Source organism: Scyliorhinus torazame, chromosome 18 (genome assembly GCF_047496885.1).
Source record: "Scyliorhinus torazame isolate Kashiwa2021f chromosome 18, sScyTor2.1, whole genome shotgun sequence".
Taxonomy (NCBI): Eukaryota; Metazoa; Chordata; class Chondrichthyes; order Carcharhiniformes; family Scyliorhinidae; genus Scyliorhinus; species Scyliorhinus torazame.
In genome coordinates this window covers 68026322-68051367 of record NC_092724.1, presented here as the reverse complement: position 1 = coordinate 68051367, position 25046 = coordinate 68026322, and the positions used below count along the sequence as shown (strand labels likewise).

Genomic DNA, 25046 nt, shown 5'->3' with positions numbered 1-25046 from the left:
GCAGAGACGATAACTTTTACTTTAAAGACTAATAACTCAAATTATGATTACATATAATATCTGACATGAGGGATTGGAACTTCAGTGTGATCTGTTACCTGCAGAGTCTTGTGTCCTTTCTGGTGTAGATTATATCACAGCGTTCTGTGACTCAGGAGTCGCTAATCTGATGTCTGTGAATAGTTCTGTCAGATCCAGCAAAAAGGGTTGCTGAATGAGTTAACCTATTGTTTTGATTCAGGTCCTTAGGTGATTATATCGTATTCATCTTCTTGTTTAGCTAGTTTGATCTCTATGTTTTCACTTTTAGTATTGCAGCTTACATTGTAGAAACTCTTTCAGTGGAATGTTCTCTCTCGGATTACCTCAGTTGATGTGACGCAGGTGTTCATTAATGTTTTATCCTATTGCTGTGGTTACTCAGGCAAATTTTTCCGTATACTTTTACTCCAAAGAACTGCTTGAAGAAAAAGTGTGTGGGCAGAGGGTGAGTTTATTTTGAAATGAAAATACCAAGAACAAGTGGGAGTTGAAAAATGTAATCAATTTATATGGATTTTGGGTGAAGGGAGGAGACACTGGGGTGACATTGCAGGCACAACACTACCATTTCACCTCTGACATGGATTAGGATGATGAAATGAAAATTTGTCTCTGGTAAATGTAGGAATACTCATTGAAGCCTTAAAAGCAGTGTTAGAGCTGGGGTAGAAATTGCCCATAATTTGGGACTTCGTGGACAACTCATAGAATGATAAGAAGGATGGCTGGTTTGGCAGACTGATGCAGTTATGATGATTGTCTAAGACTGGAATCAGCAGACCAGGTGAGCAGGCAAGAGGGCACTTTGCTCTGTGATTGACAATGTTCTATAATGGAGGGGATGTTGTTCCTCTCCATTTGATTTGGGAATGATAGACATTGGTTCTATAAAATGATAAAGAATTCTATTCCTTGTGATTTTGACAGTGATGTCATGGAATAAATTAGAAATAATATTTAAACCTTGAGGTTCTGACTTTTGCATCAGGTTGCTCCTGGACTGACTGATGAGCTTGCATCACATTTTGTTCAGGTTGGGGGATCAATGCAGTTAATTTATTTAGTGGAGAGAGCAGCCAGCGCAAACAACAGTGGGGACAGGGGGGATCCCTGTCTCGTCCCCCGGTGCACTCTAAAATAGTCCAATGTTGTCCTATTTGTCCGTACGCTTGCCACAGGAGCCTGATACAGTAACCTGACCCAGTCAATAAAGCCCCGCCCGAATCCGAACCGCCCCAGTATCTGCCACAGTCCCATTCTACCCGATCAAAAGCCTTTTCTGCATCCATTGTGATCCCTACCTCCACCTCCCTACCTTCCGGGTGCATCATGATCACATTTAACAGCCTTCTTACATTGGTCACCAACTGCCTGCCCTTAACAAACCCCGTCTGGTCCTCCCCAATAACGTCCGGAACACAATCCTTGATCCTGGAGGACAAGATTTTGGCCAGCAACTTGGCATCTACATTCAACAGGGAGATCAACCTGTAGGACACACCGCTCCAGCTTCTCGTCCCGCTTAAGAATCAGCGAAATCGTTGCCTGTGACCTCGTCGGGGGCAGCACCCCTCTTCCCCTTGCCTCAATGAACATTCTTAACAACACCGTCCCCAATATCCCCGAGAACTTTTTATAAAACTCCACTGGGTACCCGCTTGCATGGCTTTCAAGCCCTCCACTATCTCCAGCCCGATTGGGGCCCCCAGCCCTTCTACCCGCTCCCCGTCCAGCTTTGGGAAATTCAGACCCTCCAAGAAGTACCTCATCCCCTCCGGCCCCGTAGGGGGTTCCGACCTGTACAGCATGCTGTAGAAATCCCTAACCGCCTTAATCACCCCTACTGAATCACCAACCAGGTACCCATCTCCGTCCTTTACTTTCCCTATCTCCCTAGCTGCCTCCCTCTTCCTAAGCTGCTGTGCAGGCATTCTCTATCTTTTTGTTTCTGCCCTTACGAACACTTCTAGTCCTTCTCGCCATGCACCGCAGTGGGAATTCAGTAAACAATTGCCACTAACATCCGTTTTACAATTCAAGTCCAGTAGAAAAACGGGGGAAAGGTCCAAAAGTCCGACCAGAGCAGGAGCCACCAAATGTGCGACTTACTCCTTCATAGCCGCCACCGGAAGTCTTTCTTGCCCAGGCAATTTCATTGTCCACAAACGGAGTGGGGAGTCCTCTCCATTATGACATATAACAACAGTCCTATTGTAACTTGTTATCTAAAGTGTGGCAAACTGCGGATATCTGGGCCTGCTGGGTGAAATGTTTTAATTGGGAGGTGCGACTTATTTTGCTGTGCTTTTCAGTTTGACGTCCTTAGAATGTCTTAATTGAATTACCAGCTTGCATTTCCTTTTATAGTATTCTGCTTTCTGTTTATGCAGCTTTAGAAGAACTGTCACAGCCCTCCATGGGATAATGCTTGTTTCAGTACATAGGTAGTGGTAGTGGTGTGCAGTGGGTTCCTGTGGGATTTCTGTGCCTGCGACTTCTAGATTATTTTGCAGTCCTTGTGTAGTAAATGCTATTAAAACAATTTAAATGGCTCAACACAACACATCCTTGTGGAAAGATCTTTTCCTGTGAATGGAAATTATTGAAAATTCCAAATAGCATTTCCTATAAAGAAAGCAAGGAAGCAAACTACGTCAAGACTTAAACGTCGTGGCAAAGTGGGAATCCATGTTTACTGCGATGATAATCCCAAAATTTGTATTAATATTGAGGTTGTTTCAAGTGTTGTTCCTTTGTCTGGGTATGCTTTTTAGGTCTCTTCCGTGGTTTCTCAGCTGGCTGATTTGGTAGCACTCTGCCTCTCAAATCAAAGTTAGAAGCCAAGTTTGTGTGCATAACCTTGACTAGCTCCCCAGTATGGCATCAGGGAGAACTGCATTGTTGGACCATTTATCAATTTTAAGCTGTGGACCGCTGGCACTATTCAAATGGAGCAAGGAGTTCCTGTGGTGGTCTGGCCAATGTTCCTCTTTCCAACTACATCACTAAAGATAGATTATGTGGTTACTCACCTCCGTGTTCTTTGTGGGATTCCATGCACAAACTAGCCATCATGTTTTCATGTTTGCCTATTTAAGTCACTACTTTAGAATAATTTTATATGAAATGCTTTGATATATTTGAAGTGCTGCATAGTTTCAATTCAAAGTTGCCCAAGTATACTTTTTGCTTCAGTTTCTTGATATTAAATTTCCATTTTGTGCTCTTCACATTGCTTAATTCAAATTATTGAATATTTTTCATTTTCAGTGCTTAAAATCTGCTTTGAATTAACAGGAGTAAATGCTGTAGATCTATCCTTCTGAACTATATTGCTAGGGTTAGTGGGCTTGCAAGCTAAAGATCTTGCATACAAGAGCAGTTGCAAATATGTGACTAAACTGCCATGTTTTTGGACAAACAATTTTAAAATTGTATGAGTTTATTCATATTTTAATTGACACTTATGAAATGTGTTCTACTCAACTGACATTTTTCTGAAAACACAAGTACCTTGCATTTATATAGCCCCCATCACAGATTAGGGCATTCCCAATTGATTCGTAGCCACTGAAATATTTTTGAAGTGCTGTCACTGTTGTAACGTAATTGGCATACCGTCCTGCGAGCAGCAGTGAAGTAAGCGACCAGACACTCATTTCTCATGTTGGTTAAAGAACAAAGGTTGGCCATGATACTGGAAGGACCCCGCAATTCTGCTTCAAATGTTACTCCCAGTATTTTGTGTTCACCTAAGCTGGCACGCAATTTAACATTCTATCTGAAAGATGCATTTCCAACTATACAGCCTTTAATATTGTACTGAAATGAGTGTCAGTCGGTATTGTTAATATCTCAGATTTTTTGTTGCAGTACAGCAATTCTTCATAAACGACACCTCAAATTCCAAACCGTGATGGCCCAGTCGAAGGGTCGGTTGAAATTTTCAAGCCTGAGTCTGATGAACTTTTGTTAGGCAAGAGTATCATGGAATTTAGAGCAATGGAGTTGAGGTACAGATCAGCCATGATCTAATTAACAGAACAGATTTGTGGGCTGATGTGCCAAGCCTACTCCGGTTCCCGTGTTCCTAATGATTCACCGTGGGTAGGTTTGAAATTCCATTTATGCATGTCAAAGTTCCTAACTTCGGCTGTGGGGCAGGAAAGGGAGAGAATCATTTTTGTGGCTGTGATAGAATGACATTGATAGAAGCCTGGGAGTCAGTTGTTGTGACAGAAAATCAAAGTTCTGTTTAGATGGGGGTGTACATTAAAGCTGTAATGGGTTTGTATTCTGGAAATATGAAATTAATGGAGCTTCTTCATTAGAATCTATCTTGTGCTTGTGAAGTTATTTTACTTTGAAAGATTTTCAAAGATAAATTTGGGGGTATACAGATGCTAGTGTTCTGCTCAGTTGCATTAGTATCACCCAGCCCTCTGTCAAGATAACCACCTTCACAGGATGTGAGAGAGAGCAGCCTTATGATAACTTTCTACCCTTTACGCCCTTGCACAGAGCTCCATGCTGCTTTCACCTTCTCTTCAGTGTCTTTATCACCTAAAAAGAAAGGCTTGCATTTGCATGCAGGTAAAGCCTGTCAACCCCTCAGCACCTTCCAAAACATTTGACAGCCAGTGAAGTACATTTTGCATTGCAATCGTTGTTGTAATGTAGGAAATGTGGCAGCCAATTTGTTCATAGCATGTTCTCTCAAATATCAATGACTAATGATAATGACTAAGTAACCTGTAACCTCTTTTTGTGACATCAAAACAAACCTGTTGGACTTTAACCTGGTGTTGTAAAACTTCTTACTGTGCTCTTTTTGTAAGGCCATGGAATAATTTCACCATTGAAACTCTGAAGCTGATTTGTGATCAAATAAATTTGATCATCCATGGTGTAAGATGCAGCCTCCTATATCTTTGCTCTGTAGAGGAAGATCTTAGTCTAACTTTTGAAATTAATTTTCATGGAAATCTCTTGCACGTAATGCACAGGTGCGTTTGGACCCATTTCACCGTCAAAAATAGAACCTATTATAAAAGAGAATGAAGAGTAATTGCACATCACCCGGTGTTCTTCTCTGTATCTGGTTATATTTCTTCAAAGTATCCTACTTCAAAAACTACTGTATCCTGAATAATTTTAGGGATGTCTTTTTTAACAATAGTGTGGCAGAAATATGAAGACATCCATCGTTCACAGAAATTTCCGCAATGTCTTTCTCAGCTGCCAGTGTTTGAAATTATTTTGTTGGAACATGTAAGGGTACTGACAAAAAGCAGGTGTTGAGTTACTTAACTGATGGCAATTGCCAAAGGGCTGTTGGTTTTGATGCCATGTTGAATGTTTAATGTGGACAGACTGTTACAGAAAGTATGGCAGCGGAGCAAACCTCACTTTATTTAACTGTGTGTGCGGAGTCTACACGTTCCCCCCCGTGTCTGCGTGGGTTTCCTCCCACAGTCCAAAGATGTGCAAGTTAGGTGGATTGGCCTTGCTAAGTTACCCTTAGTGTCCGAAAAGGTTAGCTTGGGTCACTGGGTTATGGGGATAGGGTGGAGGTTTGGCTTAAGTAGGGTGCTCTTTCCAAGATCCGGTGCAGTCTTGATGGGTTGAATGGCCTCCTGCACTGTTGCCCTCCGTCAGACTGTTTGTGGGAATGCACATTGGTTAAAGAAGGCAAGAATACATCTGACTCACTTACTGAAACCCAAGAGATGTGTCATATCAGGTCTCTATTGTCTGCTGTTTATAGATGGAGCCAATTTGGCATGTAGTCTGCAGCTGGTATTGTCACCCAGCAGGGGTGGATAAGTTGATCATTGAGAAACACAGTGTTACTTAGTGGTATATTTCTAGTAGACAATTCTCTAGAGTATGAGACAAGACGGCACTTAAATTGTCTTGTCTTCTATTAAGGTAGAAAAACAAGCTCAAGGTGTGTAATAAGCTGCTTCCTATTGTTTACAGCAAAGACTGAAGATTTTATTTGACTGGGGTAGACTTGTAAAGATTTTGCTGTAGGCATTCAGTCTAAGTGGATTTTGAGGAAGCAGAAAGATGCTTTTTTTCATTGTCCCAATTATCCAGTTAGTGTTGGACTAATTTCTGTTAAAGTGGGGTGGGAGGCCTGGGCAAAAAGCCATGACGATCCTTCCGTGGATTATAACATTAGTAAATTCAATGCATATTTACGATTGACACAAGCCGGGAATCGAACCTGGGACCCTGGAGCTGTGAAGCAACAGTCTACCCATTGTGCTACCGTGCTTAGCGTACTCAATTCCTTTTTTCCCAAATGAGGGGCAATTTAGCGTGGCCAATCCACCTATCCTGCACATCTATTGGATTGTGGGGGTGAGACACGCGCAAACACGGGGAGAATGTGCAAACTCCAAATGGACAGTGATCCGGGCCAGGATCGAATTCCGGTCCTTGGCGCCATGAGGCAGCAGTGCTAACTACTGCGCCATCGTGCTGCCCTGTGGTTTGATGAACCTTTATTGCACTTTGTTGAACTGGATGTTCACGTTTTGTACATTTCAAAAGAAGGGGAAGCAAAAGCCTTTATGGTGTAACTGCAAATAACATTCTAAGTTGTAATTTATATTCAGGTTGCTCATCTGTATTTTAAAATATTGTAGGAATTGGATCTATTGTGTCTGAAATCCTAATTTTTGTTGTTCTTTATTTAAAAAAAATAAATTTAGAGTACCCAATTATTTTTTTTCCAATTAAGGGGCAATTTAGCGTGGCCAATCCACCTAACTGCACATTATCAAGGGGCTGGTTTAGCACAGGGCTAAATCGCTGGCTTTGAAAGCAGACCAAGGCAGGCCAGCAGCACGGTTCAATTCCCGTACCAGCCTCCCCGAACAGGCACCGGAATGTGGCGACTCGGGGCTTTTCACAGTAACTTCATTTGAAGCCTACTTGTGACAATAAGCGATTTTCATTTCATTTCATCTTTGGGTTGTGGGGGTGAAACCCAAGCAGACATGGGGAGAATGTGCAAACTCCACACGGACAGTGACCCATTGATCTTTATTTGATAGCTATTTAGGAAACAAAAATTGAGATTTCAGTTAAAATGGAGCATGATTTCATAGAATCCGTACAGCACAGAAGGAGGCCATTCGACCCACCAAGTTTACACATGACTCTCTGGAAGAGCACCCTACCTAGGCCCACTTCTCCGCCCTATCCCTGTAACCTCACCTAACATTTGGACACCAAGGGACAACTTAGAATGGCAAATTCACCTAACCTGCGCATCTTTGGACTGAAGGAACCGGAGGAAACCCACGCAGACCCGAGGAAATCGTGCAAACTCCATACAGTCACCCGAGGTTGGAATTGAACCCGGGTCCCTGGTGCTATGCCGCAACAGTGCTAATAATCACTGTGTCACCGTGGCAGATCTTCTCTTGAAAGCATCAACAGTCCAGTTGGTGGGATGTATACTGTAATATCCAACTCATGGGCCATGTTAATATTTTAGAGGTAGTGTTTAGTTCTGGAAAGATTACAGTTTAACTTTAGAAAATGGGATAAATGCAACTGAAGCAGCTTGGACCCAGCTGCATTTAAAGCGTTAGGGCCATGCTGACTTAAAGGGTTAACAGCTAGAAAAACAAGAAATGAGACAACAGCATTTGGACCTACTTTGCTGGAGATTTGATGTCTGCGCTGCTTGAAAGAAGTGCAGTCCAGAGGTGTTTTGTTTGGATGTTGGAGCTAACTTAGTTGAAAAGCATTCAATGAACCCAGAATGGCTACATCATCACGTGGATGGCTGGAGCTTAAGAAGGTTCTCTGGTTTCTATTTAGTTTCCAGTTTGCTGGGAGAGAGTGTGTTCTGCAGCAGGGAAAGAGGCTGTACAGAAAGGAGGCTGCTGTTGGCCGGCTCCAACTGGTTAGGTCTCAAATAAAGCCCAGGGAGCTTTTCGGGACAGTTGGTTAAACATTGAAAATAGCAGCAGGAGTAGGCCATTTGGCCCCTTAACTGTTTCACCATTCCGTATGATCATGGCTGATCCTCTATCTCAAAGCCATTCCCCCACTCCCTTCCCGTACCTCTTGATGCCTTTAGTGTCGAGAAATATCTCTGTTTCCGTCTTGTGGTTCACAACTCACAGAGAAGCCTTGGGAGCTGTTAACAGGCTCCAGACATTTAGGGCGTAGCAAACTCCTGAAGACTGAGAAGGTGGCAGAAGATAACTGGTTCCATGCTAGGCAGTTGGAGCTCTGAGAAGCCCTGGGAACCATTTATAGCTTGATGCAGTGGTAGACTGGAGCTCAGAGAAATCCAGGGGCAATGCCGGATTAGTGAAGCTAGCAGTCTGTTAAAGAGTTGAATGGAAGTGAGCAATAATTCAAATCTCGTGGAACACCATCTCAGGAGAAGTGATTGAAATATTGGGAGGTGAGCAGTCGTTGAGGCCGTCTGAGTCAGAGTGGCTTTAGATAGCATTTAGAGGCTAGCGCTAGTTGAAAATCCCTCATGAGGGACACAGTTTTAACAAGATAGAATAATTTACAGTGGTCACTGACATCTGGGTGGGTTGCTGAGAAATCCATGGAATCTCTCTTGGTCGCACCTGCCATTTGATCTTCAGTATGGTGAGTTTGACCACAGTTTGCCTGTTAATATTTATATCATGTTAATTCTGAAAGTTAGAGTATAAGGTGATATTGCAAATTGTTCCATTTTTCAAACTTTGCGTAGTAAAGCTATTTTGTTTGTTTGTTTAAAACCGTGCAATTTTGTAGCTCTATTCTTCAAGTAGGTAATTGGAATTTCAAACTTTGTCTATGGGTTCTAACTACATCGGAGCAAACCAAATTTCACCTGGCATCAAATTCCAAGATCTCTTATGTTTTTACTTCAAAGAAGCTAACCTCCACTTGAAAGAAAGTCATGAAGTACATCTGGGTAGCGATTTTGGGATATTGAGTTCCCCTATTTCCCTTTATTAAGGTAGTGGGAGGAGCTTTGAGGAACAGAAACACTGATATTACTTTCATTGAACACTCAGTCAGAAGACTCTGGAAAGGATTTGAAGTTGGGACTTTTTTCAAGACAGATTAAAGTAGGAGAATCCAAATTGCAGCCCATATATTGAACCCTGAGTTTGACAATCCATCTCTTGAATCCTCGGTGAAAGAGTTTTATTTGTGCCTCTAGTTCTTGCTCACTTTGTCATTTCAGAATATTTTGGATCTTGAAATGTGTAAGGGCTGTTCTCAACATTGCTGCTTCAATGGTAGATAAATCCCAATTCAGGATAGGAAGAATTTGAGATTATTTTTAAGAATTAATTTACGGCTGTGGGCGTCGCAGGCTAGGCCAGCATTTATTGCCTATACCTAATTGCCCTTGAGAAGGTAATGGTGAGCTGCCTTCTTGAACTGCTGCAGTCCATGTGGTGTAGATGCACCCAATGTGCTGTTAGCGAGGGAGTTGCAGGATTTTGACCCAACAAAGTGAAGGAATGACAATATATTCCCAAGTGAGGATGGTGAGTGACTTGGAGGGGATCTTAGAAGGTGGTGGTTTTCCCATGTCTCTGCTGATCTTGACTTTGGTAATGGTCATGGGTGAAGGGAATGAATGTTTATGGAAGGGGTGCCAGTCATACGGGCTGCTTTGTCCTGGATGTTGTTGAGCTTCTTGAGAGTTGTTGGAGCTGCACCCATCCAGGCAATTGGAGAGTATTCCATCACACCCCTGACTTGTGCCTTGTAGATGGTGGACAGGGTTTGGGGAGTCGGCGAGATGAGTTAGCCACCGCAGGATTCCTAGCCACATTATTTATTTGTCTGTTCCAGTTCAGTTTCTGGTCAATGGTAACTCCCAGTGGGGGACTCAGCGATTGTCATTGAATGTCAAGGGGCGATGGTTAGATTCTATCTTGTTGAAGACGGTCATTGCCTGCCACTTGTGTGGCGCAAATGTTACTTATCACTTGTCAGCCCAAGCCTGGATATTGTCCGGGTCATGCTGCATTTAGACATGGACTGCTTCAGTACCCGAGGAGTTGTGTCGTACAGTCATCAGTGGACATCCCCACTTCTGACCTTATGATGGAAGGGAGGTCATTGATGAAGCAGCTGAAGATGGATGGGCCTCGGACACTACCCTCAGGAACTCCTGCAGTGATATCCTGGAGATGAAAGAAATGATTGACCTCCAGCCACCACAACCATCTTCCTTTGTGCCAAGCAAGGAAGGGTTTCTCCCTGATTCCCATTGACTCCAGTTTTGCTCGGGCTCCTTGATGCTATATTCGGTTAAATGCTTCCATGATGTCAAGGGCAGTCACTCATCTCACCTCTGGAATTAAGCTCTTTTGTTCATGTTTGAACCAAGGCTGTGATGAGGTCAGGAGTTGAGTGACACTGGCCGAACCCAAACTGAGCGTCACTGAGCAGTGTGTCTTTAACCCGTATGCGGTGGACAAATGTATGCGAACCGCTTTGTTTAATCAAATAGTGTTTATTCACACTCGCACAATGTTACACTTAATCAATCACACCATCCAACACAAGTTGTTTTACAGAATACTAAAGTTCATACTAGACCTTAACTTCAGAGTGACTAGCAAGTACCCAGACAGATAAAAGCCTTTATCTGTATTAGATTTCTGTAGTCCTCGATATTCGGTCCTTGGTCTGGTCTGATGCTCTGGCTCTGGTCTTCCTTCTGTTAGTGGTGTGATGGTCCTCTTTGTGGTGGCCGGTGAAGATCGCCGTTGTTTTGTTGCTGTTTCAGACTGTTGCAGAGATATTCTAAGGTGGTGCAGCACCTTTTAACCTGCTTGGATTTTGCGCCCCTTTTGGGTGACCCCTGGTCATTACCAATCACCCTGATCGATCAAGTCCAATCAGGGGTTGCCACTTCGATTTCGGAGTGGGCACCCTGTGGCCATGCCTGCCAGAGTTGAGGGCATGTAGGCTTTCCAAATAAGGAGTTTAGGTGCCGTAGTGTCTGGTAAACAAGTGTGATTGAAAGGACAGTTCTATTGTTCCTGGGGATAGCCTTTTTCCTGTGTATTGCGATGTCCAGACTGCAGCTTGCTCATCAATGTTTATTTAAACTGCAGCCTGCTTGCCCTTTACTTGGCTAAATTTCCCAACGTCCTTTGCAGGACGCCACCTTAGGTGGCCGTTCGGCCACAGTTGCTAAGCAGATGCCACGTGATAGCACTGTTGGTGGCTCCTTCCATCATTTTACTGGTGGTTGAAAGCAGACTGAGGTGGTAAATGACCAGGTTGCATTTGTCCTACTTTTTGTGCACAGGACATACCTGGGCAGTTTTCCACATTGTTTTTTTAAAATAAATTTAGAGTACCCAATTCATATTTTCCAATTAAGGGGCAATTTAGCGTGGCCAATCCACCTACCCTGCACATCTTTGGGTTGTTGGGGCGAAACCCATGCAAACACGGGGAAAATGTGCAAACTCCACATGGCCAGTGACCCAGAGCCGGGATTGAACCTTGGACCTCGACACCGTGAGGCAGCAGTGCTATCCACCGTTTTCCACATTGCTGGGTAGATGCCAATGTTGTAGCTGTACTTGAACAACTTGGCCAGGGGTGCGGCAAGTCCTGGAGCACAAGTCTCCAGTGCCCATAGCCTTTGCAGTATCCAGTGACTTCAGCCATTTTCTTGACATCAGGTGGAGTGTATTGAATTAGCTGAAGACTGGCATCCGTCATGCTGGTGACCTCCAGAGGAGATCGAGATAGATCATCCACTCAGCACTTCTGGCTGAAGAGTGTTGCAAATGCTTTTTGTCTTTTACACAGATGTACTGGGTTTCTCCATTACTGAGGATGGGGATATTTGAAGAGACTCCTCCTCCAGTGAGTTGTTTATTTGTCCACCACAATTCATGTTTGGATGTGGCAGGACTGCAGAGCTTAGATCTGATCAGTTAGTTGTGGAATCGCTTAGCCCTGTCTATTACTTTTGCTTATGCTGTTTGGCATGCAAATAGCCATTTTTTAAGCTTCATCAGGTTGTCCCCTCGTGTTTAGGTAGGCCTGGTGCTGCACCTGGCATGCCTTCCTGCACTCTGGATAACATGGAACATTAGGTGGGGGGAGGAGGGGGACTTGTATGTGTTAATGTTGACTATGGGTGATTCCTAATTCCCTTTTGTTATTTGTTTATGTTAACATGTGGGCAGTTGTTTGGGGGTTGGTGGGAGGATGGGATTATTGTTGCTAATATGGAGATTGACGTTATATTCGTTACTGCTTATTGTTTATTGTTGGTGGGTGCAAATTTGGGAGAAAATGTGAAGGAGGAGGAGAATAAAAATATTTTAAAAAATAAATAAAGTGGCAAGTGCCAAATAGTGTGGTTAAAACCGGTTGTCCTGGTCATAGTGTGCCTAAGGTTATAAGTTTTGGATTCTAGGAGAAACAGGTTTGCTACTGGAAATGGGTCTTCTGCTATGGACATGACAAATTAATTGGGAGAAAGCCTGAATTGCAACAGTGGGGACTGAAAATTTTGAACAACTGTCAAATTTTATAAATTGAGATAATCTGTGAGATCTGAAATAAAAACAGAAAATGCCGGAAATTCTCAGCAGGTTCGGCGGCATCTGTGGAGAGTGAAACAGTTAACATTTCAGGTCAATGACTTCATCAGGCCAGTTAATCTGTTTTGGTGATGTTGGCTGAGGATAGATGCTAACCACGGCAGTGTGGTAAACTATCCCACTCTCCTTCAAATAAAGCCACGTATTTTTTTTTGAGTAGATATTTGGTATAATGTCTTATTCAAATAATGATCCCTCTGATAAGTTAACACTCCCTTAATACTGTACTTAAGTGTCAGTCTAGCTTCTGTCCTGCAATACGACTTGAACCTATGGCTCTGAGTGCGACAATCGAATAAAAAGCTGTCCGTTAACAAAGTGTTTCATAAGATAAGCATGGAAGGTCACCTACATTAACTTGATCAAATGACAAATGCTTATAAAATGCTAATTGATCTTCTTTTCCTCAGCTTTCCATTGGTAACCCCATGTACGAGACCTATTATCGTCAGGTAAGCTGTTTTATTTCAATAATCTCATTCATGATTTTGAACATCCCTAACAATTCTTTTCGACCTCTGCTGTAAGGAGAACAACATCAGCTTCTCCATTTTCTCCAAATAACTGATGTCTTCTCATTCTAGATAACATTTCAGTAAATCTCCTCTAACCTCTCTAAGACCTGCTCAGGTGTAGTGCCCAGGATTGAACACAAGACACCAGCTATTGTTTAATTCTTATATGGGTTTAGCAAAACATCCTTAATTTTGCCTAATTTGTATAATAAAAACATAAACTGCTGGAAAAGTCGGGAAACATTTGTGGCACGAGAAAGAGAATTAATGTTTTCAGTCGGATTTGACTCTTCAGAACCATTTCACTAACTCAATGTTAACTCTGTTTTTCTCTCCCTCGATGCTGTCCGACCTGCTGAGTTTCTCCTGCACTTTGTTTTTATTTCAGATTTCCAGCATCCAGAATATTTTGCTCTCATTTTAGTGTTCCGATTCCTCTATTAATTCTAAGGATTTTGTATAATTTTTTAACAGTAATCTCAACTTTTCTTCCATCTTCTTTCTATACTCACACCCCCTTTAAAATTGAACCATATGGTTCATATTGCCTCTCCTCTTAAGGTGTATCACTTCACACTCCTCCACTTTAAATCTCACCTGCCATCCGACTGCTCATTTTACCAGTTTGTCCATGTCCTCTTTAAATCTCTTTTTTTATCCTCCTCATTGTTTACTACATTAATGAGTTTCTTATCATCCTCAATCTTTGAAATTATTCCCTGTAGACCCAAGTCATTAATGTTAATCAAAAGACTCTGCGGAACACCACTGTGCACTTCCCTCCAATCTGAAGTATAATCGCCACCAAAACTCAAAAGTTTTCTGTCTCTTTAATCACGTAGGATTTAATTGCTAATAAATCTTTTATTTATTATCCCACTCTTTTCCAAATACCAATTAATATTGCCTCCGGTTATCAACTCCAGAGGTTTCCTCACCCTAGATTGACTTGTCTATAGTTGTTGGGTTTATCCTTCCTCTCCTTTTTAAAGAGGGGTGTGACATTTACAATCCTTTAGTTAGCCAGCAAATAGAATCCATAGAATCCCCACAGTGCAGAAGGAGGCCACTTGGCCAATCGAGTCTGCACCAACCCTTGAAAGAGCACTCTACCTAGTCCCACTCCCCCACCCTATCCCTGTAACCTTGCATTGATCATGGCCAATCCACCTAACCTGCACGTTGTTGGGCTTTGGGAGGAAACCGGAGCACCCGGAGGAAACTCGCGCAACAAGGGGAGAATGTACGAACTCTAAACAGACAGTTACCCAAGGTCAGAATCAAACCTGGGTGTCTGGCACTGTAAGGCAGCAGTACTAGCCACTGTGCCAACCCTGGCATCACACAGATTTTTAGGGAGAATTGGAATGTTGTCAAAGCCTCTGCAATTTCCATCTTTCCTTCCTTCAATACATTCCACCTGGACCAGGTGACTCTTCTACTTTGAAGACTGTCAACCTATTAAGTGCCTCTTTATCATCACCGTCTCATGAAGTCCTAGTTGACCCATGCCATAACCTAATATGCCTACCTGTGCCCGGCATTTCTTGTACCTTTGGTTTATGGAAATGTATCAATTTCCAATTTCAACTTTACAATTGACTCAGCATCAACTGAGATTTGCGGAAGAGATTTGAAACTTTGTTGAACCTTGCATACAGACAAATTTCCTAATTTCACTGCTGAAATACCTGACTCTGACATTTAGGTTATGTTCTCTAGTCGAAGATTAAACCAACCACAGAAATTGTTTCTCTTTATCTATCTTATAAGTTCCCCTTTTATATATTGTTCAAATCACCCTTAACCATCTAACTTGAAAAGAATACAACCTTAGTCTGCAAACATAGATAAACTGACCCTCTACTTTGCCATCTAAGCTGTTAATAAATATGGTGAATAGTCGAAGCTCCAACAAAGATTCATGTGTGCCAGCAGGAGCCATCCTGCCCGTTATCTTTACACTTTCTCTCCTGCTACTGAGCCAGTTTCTGAACTAGTTCAATAATTTACCTTCAATTACATGAGTTTCAGTTTCAGCTAAGTAGCTCATATGAAGGACTTCACCAAATGCCTCTGGAAGTCTGCATAAATAACATACCCCTGTCCACTTATTTAGGCATCGCTTCAGAAACTTGAACGAGGTATTTTTGGCATATAAAACAATAACATTGTATAGTACTGTACAAAAAAGCAAAGCAAATAACGCATAGTACAAACCACAACTCCATTCTCGCAAGGACCTGCCTAAACCACCCCCTACTCTACTCTACCCTAGCGACCCCCCCCCACCAACGGTTAATTCTCTGCGAAGAAGTCAATGAATGGCTGCCACCTCCGGGCGAACCCCGATAGAGAACCTCTCAAGGCAAACTTAACTTTCCCTAGACCGAGAAAGCTCGCCATGTCCGATAGCCATTCTTCGGTCTTTGGGGGCCTTGAGCCCCCCCCCCCCCCCCCCGAGATGCTCTTCCCACTTAAGCTTCAGGTCTTCAGTCTGTGTATCCTCTGCTCCCATTAGTTCTTTGTAAATATCTGAGACTGTACCCTCACCTATCTCTCTCCTCGATACTACCCTGTCCTGCCTCCCCTTTGGCGGGAGGCGTGGGAAGGATGGCACCAGCCTGCGCATGAAATCCTGCACCTGCAAGTATCTGAAGTCATTCCCTCCCGCCAGCCCAAACTTCTCCTCCAACGCCCTCATGCTCGGGTAGCTCCCTTACAAGAACAGATCACCCACCCTCGTAATCCCCGCCCTCCGCCACAGTCGATACCCACCGTCCATGTTCCCCGGGGCAAATCGGTGATTGCCGCAGATTGGGGTCCACACCGATGCTCTCACTTCCCCTATATGCCTCCCCCACTGGCCCCTGATCCGAAGAGCCGCTACCACTATAGGGCTGGTGGAGTACCGCGCCGGCGGGAGCGGCAGAGGCACCGTAACCAGGGCTGCCAAACTGGCTCCCCTGCACGAAGCAGCCTCCATCCGCTCCCAAACCGACCCCGTACCCACCATCCATTTCCTTATCATCGCTATGTTGGCCGCCCAGTAGTAGTTGCTGAAGTTCGGCAACACCAGTCCCCCTTCCCCTCTGTTCCTTTTGAGCATCACATTCCTCACCTGCGGGGACTTCCCGCCCAGACAAATCCCAGGATAATTTTATTCAGCCTCTTAAAGAAGAACCTCGGGATGAAAACGGGGAGACACTGAAATATGAACAAGAATCTCGGGAGAATCGTCATCTTAACAGTCTGCACCCTCTCCGCTAGTGACAGCGGGAGCGCATCCCAACTCCGAACCTCCTCCCTCACTCGTTCCACCAGTCGGGACAGGTTGAGCTTAAAGAATTGATTAGTTGATTAGACAGAGAACAATATGTTCTCAGTGCTGAATACACTGGAATGCAATAGTTAATTCATTATATGAGACATTGACTGAGTCCCCACAATAAAGACACTTTAAATATTTTTCCCTCTTGGCTACATGCATTCAACTAGCACCTATATGAATGAAACTAGACTCTATCAACATGGGACTGAGTTTAGCTTCTCTTTCGAAACACATCACCTCCAACAGTACAGCACATCCTCAGTAGTGCACTGAAGTTCAGCCTAGATTATGTGCTCAAATCTCTAAAGTTTGCCTTGAACCTGCTACCATCTGACTTGAGTGAGAATCCCACCAATGAGATAAGGGCAAGACTTACATTTATTTTACATCATATTAAATTTTGCATTTTGAATTTTAGTAACAGTTTACAGATAATCTTACCTGAGTTATTGGGGAGGGAGCTGTTTGTTTGGTGACGGACTGATGTGTACTGAATGGGTGTTGCTGTTTTACAGGTGGATCCAGCTCATACAGGAAAAGTTGGGCCCAATGAGGCAGCATTATTCTTGAAGAAGTCTGGTCTCTCTGACGCTATCCTAGGAAAGGTAAGGAACAGCAATCCCTGAAAAGAAGCTTACAAGACCATGAAAACTTCCTGTATTGTAGGATACTGTGATGGAAATATTAAACAATGCAAGTAAAATTTAATTGCTGGCAGAATTTTGTAGACAAATTCTATGTGCTCTGCGGAAAGTGGCGTGTGCAGGGATTACATGGCAGAATCAGGGTGACAGTATTGTACCCCATTTCCAAACATGGTTTTGAACTTGTATCTAATCTTAATAATCTAATGCTGAGGATTTATTTAACAATGGCCTATTGCAAATTCCACGCAGGCAGGAATGTTTGAAGTAGCATGTGGCACTCCTTTCTATCTTTGGATGTTGCAGGTTGTGAGCTGATTGCAGATATGACTCACTGGGAAACGAGAACAATTTGCAATGTATTTAAGAAAATGTCCCAAGCCACCTCATAGGAATGTAATTAGAGAAAAACTGACACTGATGTACACTGTAGGTCAATACCCCTCCCCCAAAGTTATTCATTCTTGGAGTATGGGTGTTGCTGGCAAGGTCAATGATCCCTAAATGCTCATGGGCAGATGGTGCTGAACCGCCGCCTTGAACTGCAAGTGATGTAGGTATAGATACTTTACGAGGAAGTTCCAGGATTTTCACCGAGCAACAGTGAAGGAATGGTGATTTTCAAGTCAGGACGGTGTCAAGTTGGATGGGAACTTCCTTAGGGTGGTGTTCCCATGTGCCTGCAACTCTTATTTTCCTAGGTATTAGAAGTCATTGGTTTGGAAGGTGCTGTTGAAGGAGTCTTGAAGAATCATGGTGTCATCAGTGGCAGGAATGCTAGAAACCCGACAGTGTAAAGTGCTCATGTCAGCCTGAAGTGAATCCTTAAACTGCAGTGATAAGGTTTACCAGGTACTGACAACTTGAATGAGTATGTCCGTCATCATTACTGTAAAAATTGTTGGCTAAATCTTGTTTCTGTGAACACAGTGTGATGACTGAAATACCTGGCTCTGATGTCTCCCAGGTATGGAAATAATCCACGTTTATAACCGAAGGTGGATAATTTGTGCAACTTTTGTTTGTTCCTGATTGAGCTGCTTTTGCTCAGCAGTGCCTAAATTGGCAATTATCTGGGCATTGTCAGAGAATTCAGCCAGGAAATCATCACTGGAGCAATCCACAGAACTGCCAAATCTGGGCGTTCACCCCGTGTCTGCGTGGGTCTCATTCCCACAATCCAAAGATGTGTAGGGCAGAAGGATTGGCCACGCTAAATTGTCCCTTAATTGGAAAAATTAAAAAAATGTCTGGGTGTTCTGTCCAGGCCATGTGATTAGTATTTAAAGTTCTACACCATCTGGCATTATCAAGCTTACCTGTGTGCTGGTGCTTTTGATGTCTGCTGCCACAGTGAGTTCTTCAAAGAGGAATTTAATTTGCCTAAATATATTAGAGTAAAATATTGTCAAAATACTTCTGTACTAATTTTATATTTTTGGGGCACGTTTGCGCACCTATGTGACTGAGAAAAATGATAGACGGGGTTGGTTTTGGGAATGCTTGTTTTCTGATGCCAGTGCCTGGGCCAAGTGCACCCAGACCAGGAATGGTAAGAGGTGATTGCTCGAGCTTCCCTGACTGTGAGTCTTGAGCACAGGCTGAGATGAAGCTTCATCCATTGCCAACAAGAACATACAGTGCAGAAGGAGGCCATTTAGCCCATCGAGTCTGCTCCAACCCACTTAAGCCCTCACTTCAACCCTATCTTCTTAACCCAATAACCCCTCCTAACTGACACTAAGGGCAATTTAGCATGGTCAATCCACCTAATCTGCACATCTTTGGACTGTGGGAGGAAACCGGAGCACCCGCAGGAAACCCACGCAGACATGGAGAGAACGTGCAGACTCCGCACAGACAGTGACCCAGCAGGGAATCGAACCTGGGACCCTGGCTGTGAAGCCACAGTGCTAACCACTATGCTACCGTGCTGCCCACAAGAAGTGGCAGTGGGATACATGATGTTGCAATGCCAATCTTGTACTTGGAAAGAGGATTTCCTGCTGTCGGTTCCTCCACCATCTTTAAAAATAAAGTCAGTGTCACGCTAGTTCGTACAATCATTCCCCTGTATCACCTAAGTTTAATAACTTTTTGATTGTTCTGTTTATAAGTTTGCAGTAGCTTTACAGTAGCCATGAATCTGAAATAAAAGCAAAGCATTTGAAACCCTTGGCAAGTCACACAGCATGAAGGAAGATACAGTTAACGCTCCGGGTCTCTGACCTTCAGAGGTGAAATACAGCACATGAAAAAACTGTTGACTTGGAGAGCACTGCAGACATTGTAATTCAGCTCATTGATGTGTACGGTATGAACTTTGTGTGCTACACTCCTGCACCATCCCCATCTATTGCTTTAATGTGCTATGGCATCCTGAAAATGAATGGACAAGCAAGCTTATAGTCGTAGTCAATCAGGAATGGTGGCAGCAGATGAAGACCTGAAGCAGTTTTAATGCTAAATTGAAACAAACAACTCTGAACGTGTTGCAGAAAAAAAACCTAGAAACTGGATTTTTTTTTTCATATCCTGTGCACTAATTTTGTGTCTGTTGGGAATACAAGGATAAAATATGGTAGGGCTCTCTCCCAGAATATTCCATCATTGGCTTGAGTGCAGGCCGTGGCTGCTTTATCTGGCTCATCATGTCTGCCCTCTAGTGGTGGAAGCAAGTTATGCATACTGAGGAAACTGAAAAGCATAAACTTAACGTGGCTTATTTCGCAGTCTGCCATAACTATCAAAGCAACGTAACTTTTTGTCATAGTGTGTAATTATTTGGATTGTAATAGTTTATGGGCCTGAGAATAGAACATAGTGCAGAAGGAGGCCATTCGGCCCATCGAGTCTGCTCTGACCCACTTAAGCACTCACTCCCACCCTATACACAGAACCCCATAACCCCTCCTAACCTTTTTTGGACACTAAGGACAATTTAGCATGGCCAATCCACTTAACCTGCATGTCTTTGGACTGTGGGAGGAAACCGGAGCACCCGGAGGAAACCCACGCAGATACGGGGAGAACGTGCAGAGTCCACACAGGCAGTGACCCAGCAGGGAATCGAACCTGGCACCCTGGTGCTGTGAAGCCAGAGTGCTAGCCACGTGTGCTACCGTGCCGCCCATAGAATGCTTACATTTATACTCAGAAATACCAAGAGGTAATAATCTTTATTATTAGTGTCACAAGTAGGCTTACATTAACACTGCAATGAAGTTACTGTGAAAAGCCACTAGTCACCACACTCCGGCACTAGTTTGGATACACAGAGGGAGAATTCAGAATGTTCAATTCACCTAACAAGCACATCTTTTGGGACTTGTGGGAGGAAACCGCAGCACCTGGAGGAAACCCATGCAGATATGGGGAGAATGTACAGGCTTCGCACAGTCAGTGACCCAAGCAGGAATCGACTGGGACCCTGATGCTGTGAAGCAGCAGTGCTAACCACTGTGCTACTGTGGCGCGATTTGTGTGAAATGTGTGACCTTGCTCTTCAGATGCCAGAGGAATTAATTGCTGAGGCCACTGTGGCCAAACAAACATTGTGCGATATACATGTTTTTCTTCGAATCCACAGCAGATTATTTCCTGATAATTCTCTGGTAACAGATTTTTCCTTGCTCTCCATGTGAAAGTCTTCACAGCTGTGAGACAAAGTGCATTATTAAGTTCAGCCTGATTGCTATCAGAGGGAATGAAACAAAACCAAATCTGGACCAAAAGGGGGTGGCAGGGTGGCACAGTGGGTAGCACTGCTGCCTCACAGCACCAGGGACCCAGGCTCGATTCTGGCCTTGGGTGACAATTGTGGAGTTTGTGCATTCTCTCCGTGCCTGTGTGGATTTCCTCCGGGTGCTTTGGTTCCCCCCCACGGTCCAAAGATGTACAGGTTAGGTGGATTGGCCATGCTAAATTGCCCCTTAGTGTCCAAAGGTTAGGTAGGGTTACAGGGCTAGGGTGGAGATTGGATCTGTGTATGGGGGGTCTTTCAAATGGTCAGTACAGACTTGATGGTCTGAATGGCCTCCGGCACTGCAGGGATTCTATGACCACCCCTATGTAAATTATAAGAACGTATACAGCGAGTTTGAGGAACTAATTTGGGGCTAATTTAAAATTCTGCTTTTTCAGAGGTTATGAAATTAACTTAACTCTCACTGACTAGCTTTCGGCAGTTTCTTTAAAATAAGTTCATCAATGTAATTGAGATTTGGAGGATCTGGTCGAAGTTTGAGATATGTGGTGAAGTATTGGAATTTTCTTTTCGATTGGTTTCAAGGTTAGTTAGTTTAAAAGTACATACCCATTTTCTATGTTATAGCTGTACATTTGATGTTTGAGGAACTGGCCCTTGCTCCTGTGGCCTCCCACTGCTCTAGATTGTTGGTTTGCACAGATAAAGAGCGTCCATTCTGTTTGGGACAAATTTTTAAAATTATAAAGGAACGAGAAGTAGTGAAGGACACATTGGTAACATAGAAACCGGATTTAGCCCCTCCAAACATTTCCACCATACAATTAGATGGTGCCTGACCTACCTCCAAACGGAAGACAAAGAGAAATCTGGAATATAAAGACTTAATTGGAGGAGAGCCAATTTCAGTGAGATCAGAGCCGCCCCGGTTAAATTGGAATGAAAGATTGACATTAAAACTACAATGGAACAACGGGTTGGCTTTAAAGAGGAAATAATTTGGGTACTGTTGAAGTACCTTTCCATGGGTAGGGCAAACAAAGCCAGAGTGCTCCAGTTGACGAATAGGATAGAATGAAATAAAGTGGACAAGGGGGGCAAATGGCAAATGTCAGGCTGATAATACAAGTGAGAAAGAACTAAGTTGACCATAGAAAGTTCAGAGGGACAATGAAAAAGGCAAAAGAAAGGCAAAGAGAGAACATGGAAAGAGACTGGTGACTAACATTAAGGAGAATCCCAAGATTGTCATTAGACACATGAGTAATACAAGGATAGTTGGAGGAGAGGTGGGGCAAACAGGGACCAGAAAAATAATCTTTGCATTGAGGCAGTTTGTGTGGCTAAGGTACTTTGCATCAGTGTTTGACAAGCAAAAAGTCACAGAAGTGGGAAGTAATTGAGTTACTGGATGGGATAAACAAAATAATGAAAATGGAGGTATTAAAAAGACTGGTTGGGTACTTGAAGTTGATAAGCCACCAGGACTGAATGACATGCATCTGAGGATGCTGAGGGAAGTAAGAGTGGAAATTGCAGAGGCTCTGGCTATAATCTTGGAATCCTCCTTGGATACAGGGGCGGTGCCAGTGGACTGGAGAATTGCAAATGTTGCAGCCTTGTTCATGAAAGGGTGTAAGAATAAACGTTGGAACTACAAACCAGTCAGTTTAACCTCAGTGGTGAGATAGCTTTTAGAAGCGATAATGCGGAACAAAAATCAGTGACTTGGACATTCGTGGGCCACAACAGGAAGCCAACACACATTTGTTAAAGGCAAATTGTGTTTAAACTAACTTTTTTTTTTCCTTTTATAAATTTAGCGTACCCAATTCATTTTTTCCAATTAAGGGGCAATTTAACGTGGCCAATCCACCTAGCCTGCACATCTTTAGGTTGTGGGGGTGAAACCCACACAAACACAGGGAGAATGTGCAAACTCCACGCGGACAATGACCCAGAGCCGGGATCGAACCTGGGACCTCGGCGCCGTGAGGCAGCAGTGCTAACCACTACGCCATCATGCTGCCCGTGTTTAAACTAACTTAAATAGCTGGCTTGTAATGCAGAACAATGCCAGCAGCGCGGGTTCAATTCCGGTACTGGCCTCCCCGAACAGGTGCCGGAATGTGGCGACTAGGGGCTTTTCACAGTAACTTCATTGAAGCCTACTTGTGACAATAAGCGATTATTATTATCATTGATTGAGTTTTTTGATATAATAAAGAGAGCTGCCGAGGGTAATGCTGTTGATGTGGTGGACGTAGACTTTCAAAAGTTATTTGATAAATTGCCACACAACAAGGCTTGCCAGGTTGAGTTTCATGGGATAAAAGGGACAGTACTGGCCCAAAATCGGATGATGAGTGACAGGAAACCGAGAAGTGGCAAATGGTTGCTTTTCAGACTGGAGGGAGGTATACACCGGTTCCCCAAGGGCTGGTACTAGGACCAGTGCTTTTGTTTTATTAATGGCCTAGACTTTTTAAAAATAAATTTAGAATACCCAATTCATTTTTTTCCAATTAAGGGGCAATCTAGCATGTCCAATCCACCTACCCTGCACATCTTTTGGGTTGTGGGGGCGAAACCCACAACCCAAAACACGGGGAGAATGTGCAAACTCCACATGGACAGTGTCCCAGAGCCGGGATCGAACCTGGGACCTTGGCGCCGTGAGGCAGCAGCACTAACCACTGCGCCACCGTGCTGCCCTATTAATGACCTAGACTTGGGTATACAAGGCACAACTTCAAAATTTGCAGATGACTCAAAATTTGGAAGTATTGTGGACTGTGAGGAAGGTAGTGATGGATATCAAGAGATCGTAGGCAGGTAGGAGGAATGGCTGGACACCTGGCAGATGAAATTTCATGCCAGGAAATGTGAAGTGATACATTTTGGTAGGAAAAAAGTTTGCAAATCTGAAAGGGGTGCAGGAGCAGAGACATTGGGATATATGTGCACAAATCATTGGAAGTGGCAAGTCAGGTTGAGAAGGTGGTTAAACAGACATATGGGATCCTGGGTGTCATGAAACGAGGCAATGGGTACAAAACCGAGTTATGAGGAACCTTTAGAAAACTTTGGTTTGGCATCAACTGAGTACAATTCTGGGCACTGCAGTTAAGGATGGATGTGACGGCCTTCAAGAAGGTGCAGGAAGGTTTTAGGAGAATGGTTCCAGGGAAGAGGGATGGCAATTAACACAGGTTAGAATAGATTAAAGAAGTTTAACGAAAAGAAGATTGGAAAGAGTTTTGATGGAAGGATGGAAAAACATGAAGTATCTAGATAAAGTAGATGGAGATAAATTATTCCGTTTGATAGAATGATCGCGAGTCAGAGGACATTGATTTAAGGTGATTGGCAAAATAACTAAAGGCAACATGAGAAAACATTTTAAAAAAAAATATATATTTTTTTTCCTTTTTCACATTTTCTCCCAAATTTGCACCCACCAACAATAAACAATAATCAGTAACGAATGCAATGTCAATCCCCATATCAATAACGAAAAAACATTTTTTAATGAGTGGTTAACATCTGGGATGTGATGCCTGAGAGTGTGATGGAGGCAGATTTAATTGTGGTTTTCAAAAGGGGCAGGATTTGCACCTGTAGAGAGAGAGTCTGTGGAGTAAAGGGCAGCGGAGTGACCATCTGAGAGCTGGCATGAAGTCAACAGACTGATTGGTGTCCTTTTGTGATGTAACCATTCAATTATTCTATTTATACATGGATACATAGAAGATAGGAGCAGGAGGAGGCCTTTTGGCCCTACGAGCCTGCTCCGCCATTCATCACGATCATGGCTGATCATCCAACTCAATAGCCTAATCCTGCTTTCTCCCCATAGCCTTTGATCCCATTCTCCCCAAGTGCTATATCCAGCCGCCTCTTGAATATATTCAATGTTTTAGCATCAACTACTTCCTGTGGTAATGAATTCCACAGGCTCACTATTCTTTGGGTGAAGAAATGTCGTCTTATATCTGTCTGAAATGCTTTAGCCTGACTCCTCAGACTGTGACCCCCTGGTTCCCCAAACCTGCCTAAAATATCCCATAGATACTTCCATTCCACTCGGTCGAAAACCTTCTACGCGTCCATGGCAACTACCACCTCAGCCTCGCGCCCCTCCACAGGCATCATAATTACATTAAGAAGCCGTCTTGT

The 25046-nt window shown here is 43.4% G+C and overlaps 1 protein-coding gene across 5 annotated transcripts in view; it reads left to right on the top strand.

The window, feature by feature from the left end:
- Positions 1-25046, top strand: part of eps15l1a (epidermal growth factor receptor pathway substrate 15-like 1a) — a 607694-nt gene that overhangs the window by 78835 nt on the left and 503813 nt on the right. For all 5 annotated transcript variants that reach the window (XM_072482837.1, XM_072482838.1, XM_072482840.1 and 2 more), the window contains exons 2-3: positions 13082-13123; positions 17033-17122. In XM_072482837.1, coding sequence (XP_072338938.1) covers positions 13082-13123; positions 17033-17122 — 132 coding nt within the window. The remainder of the gene's footprint in view (positions 1-13081; positions 13124-17032; positions 17123-25046) is intronic.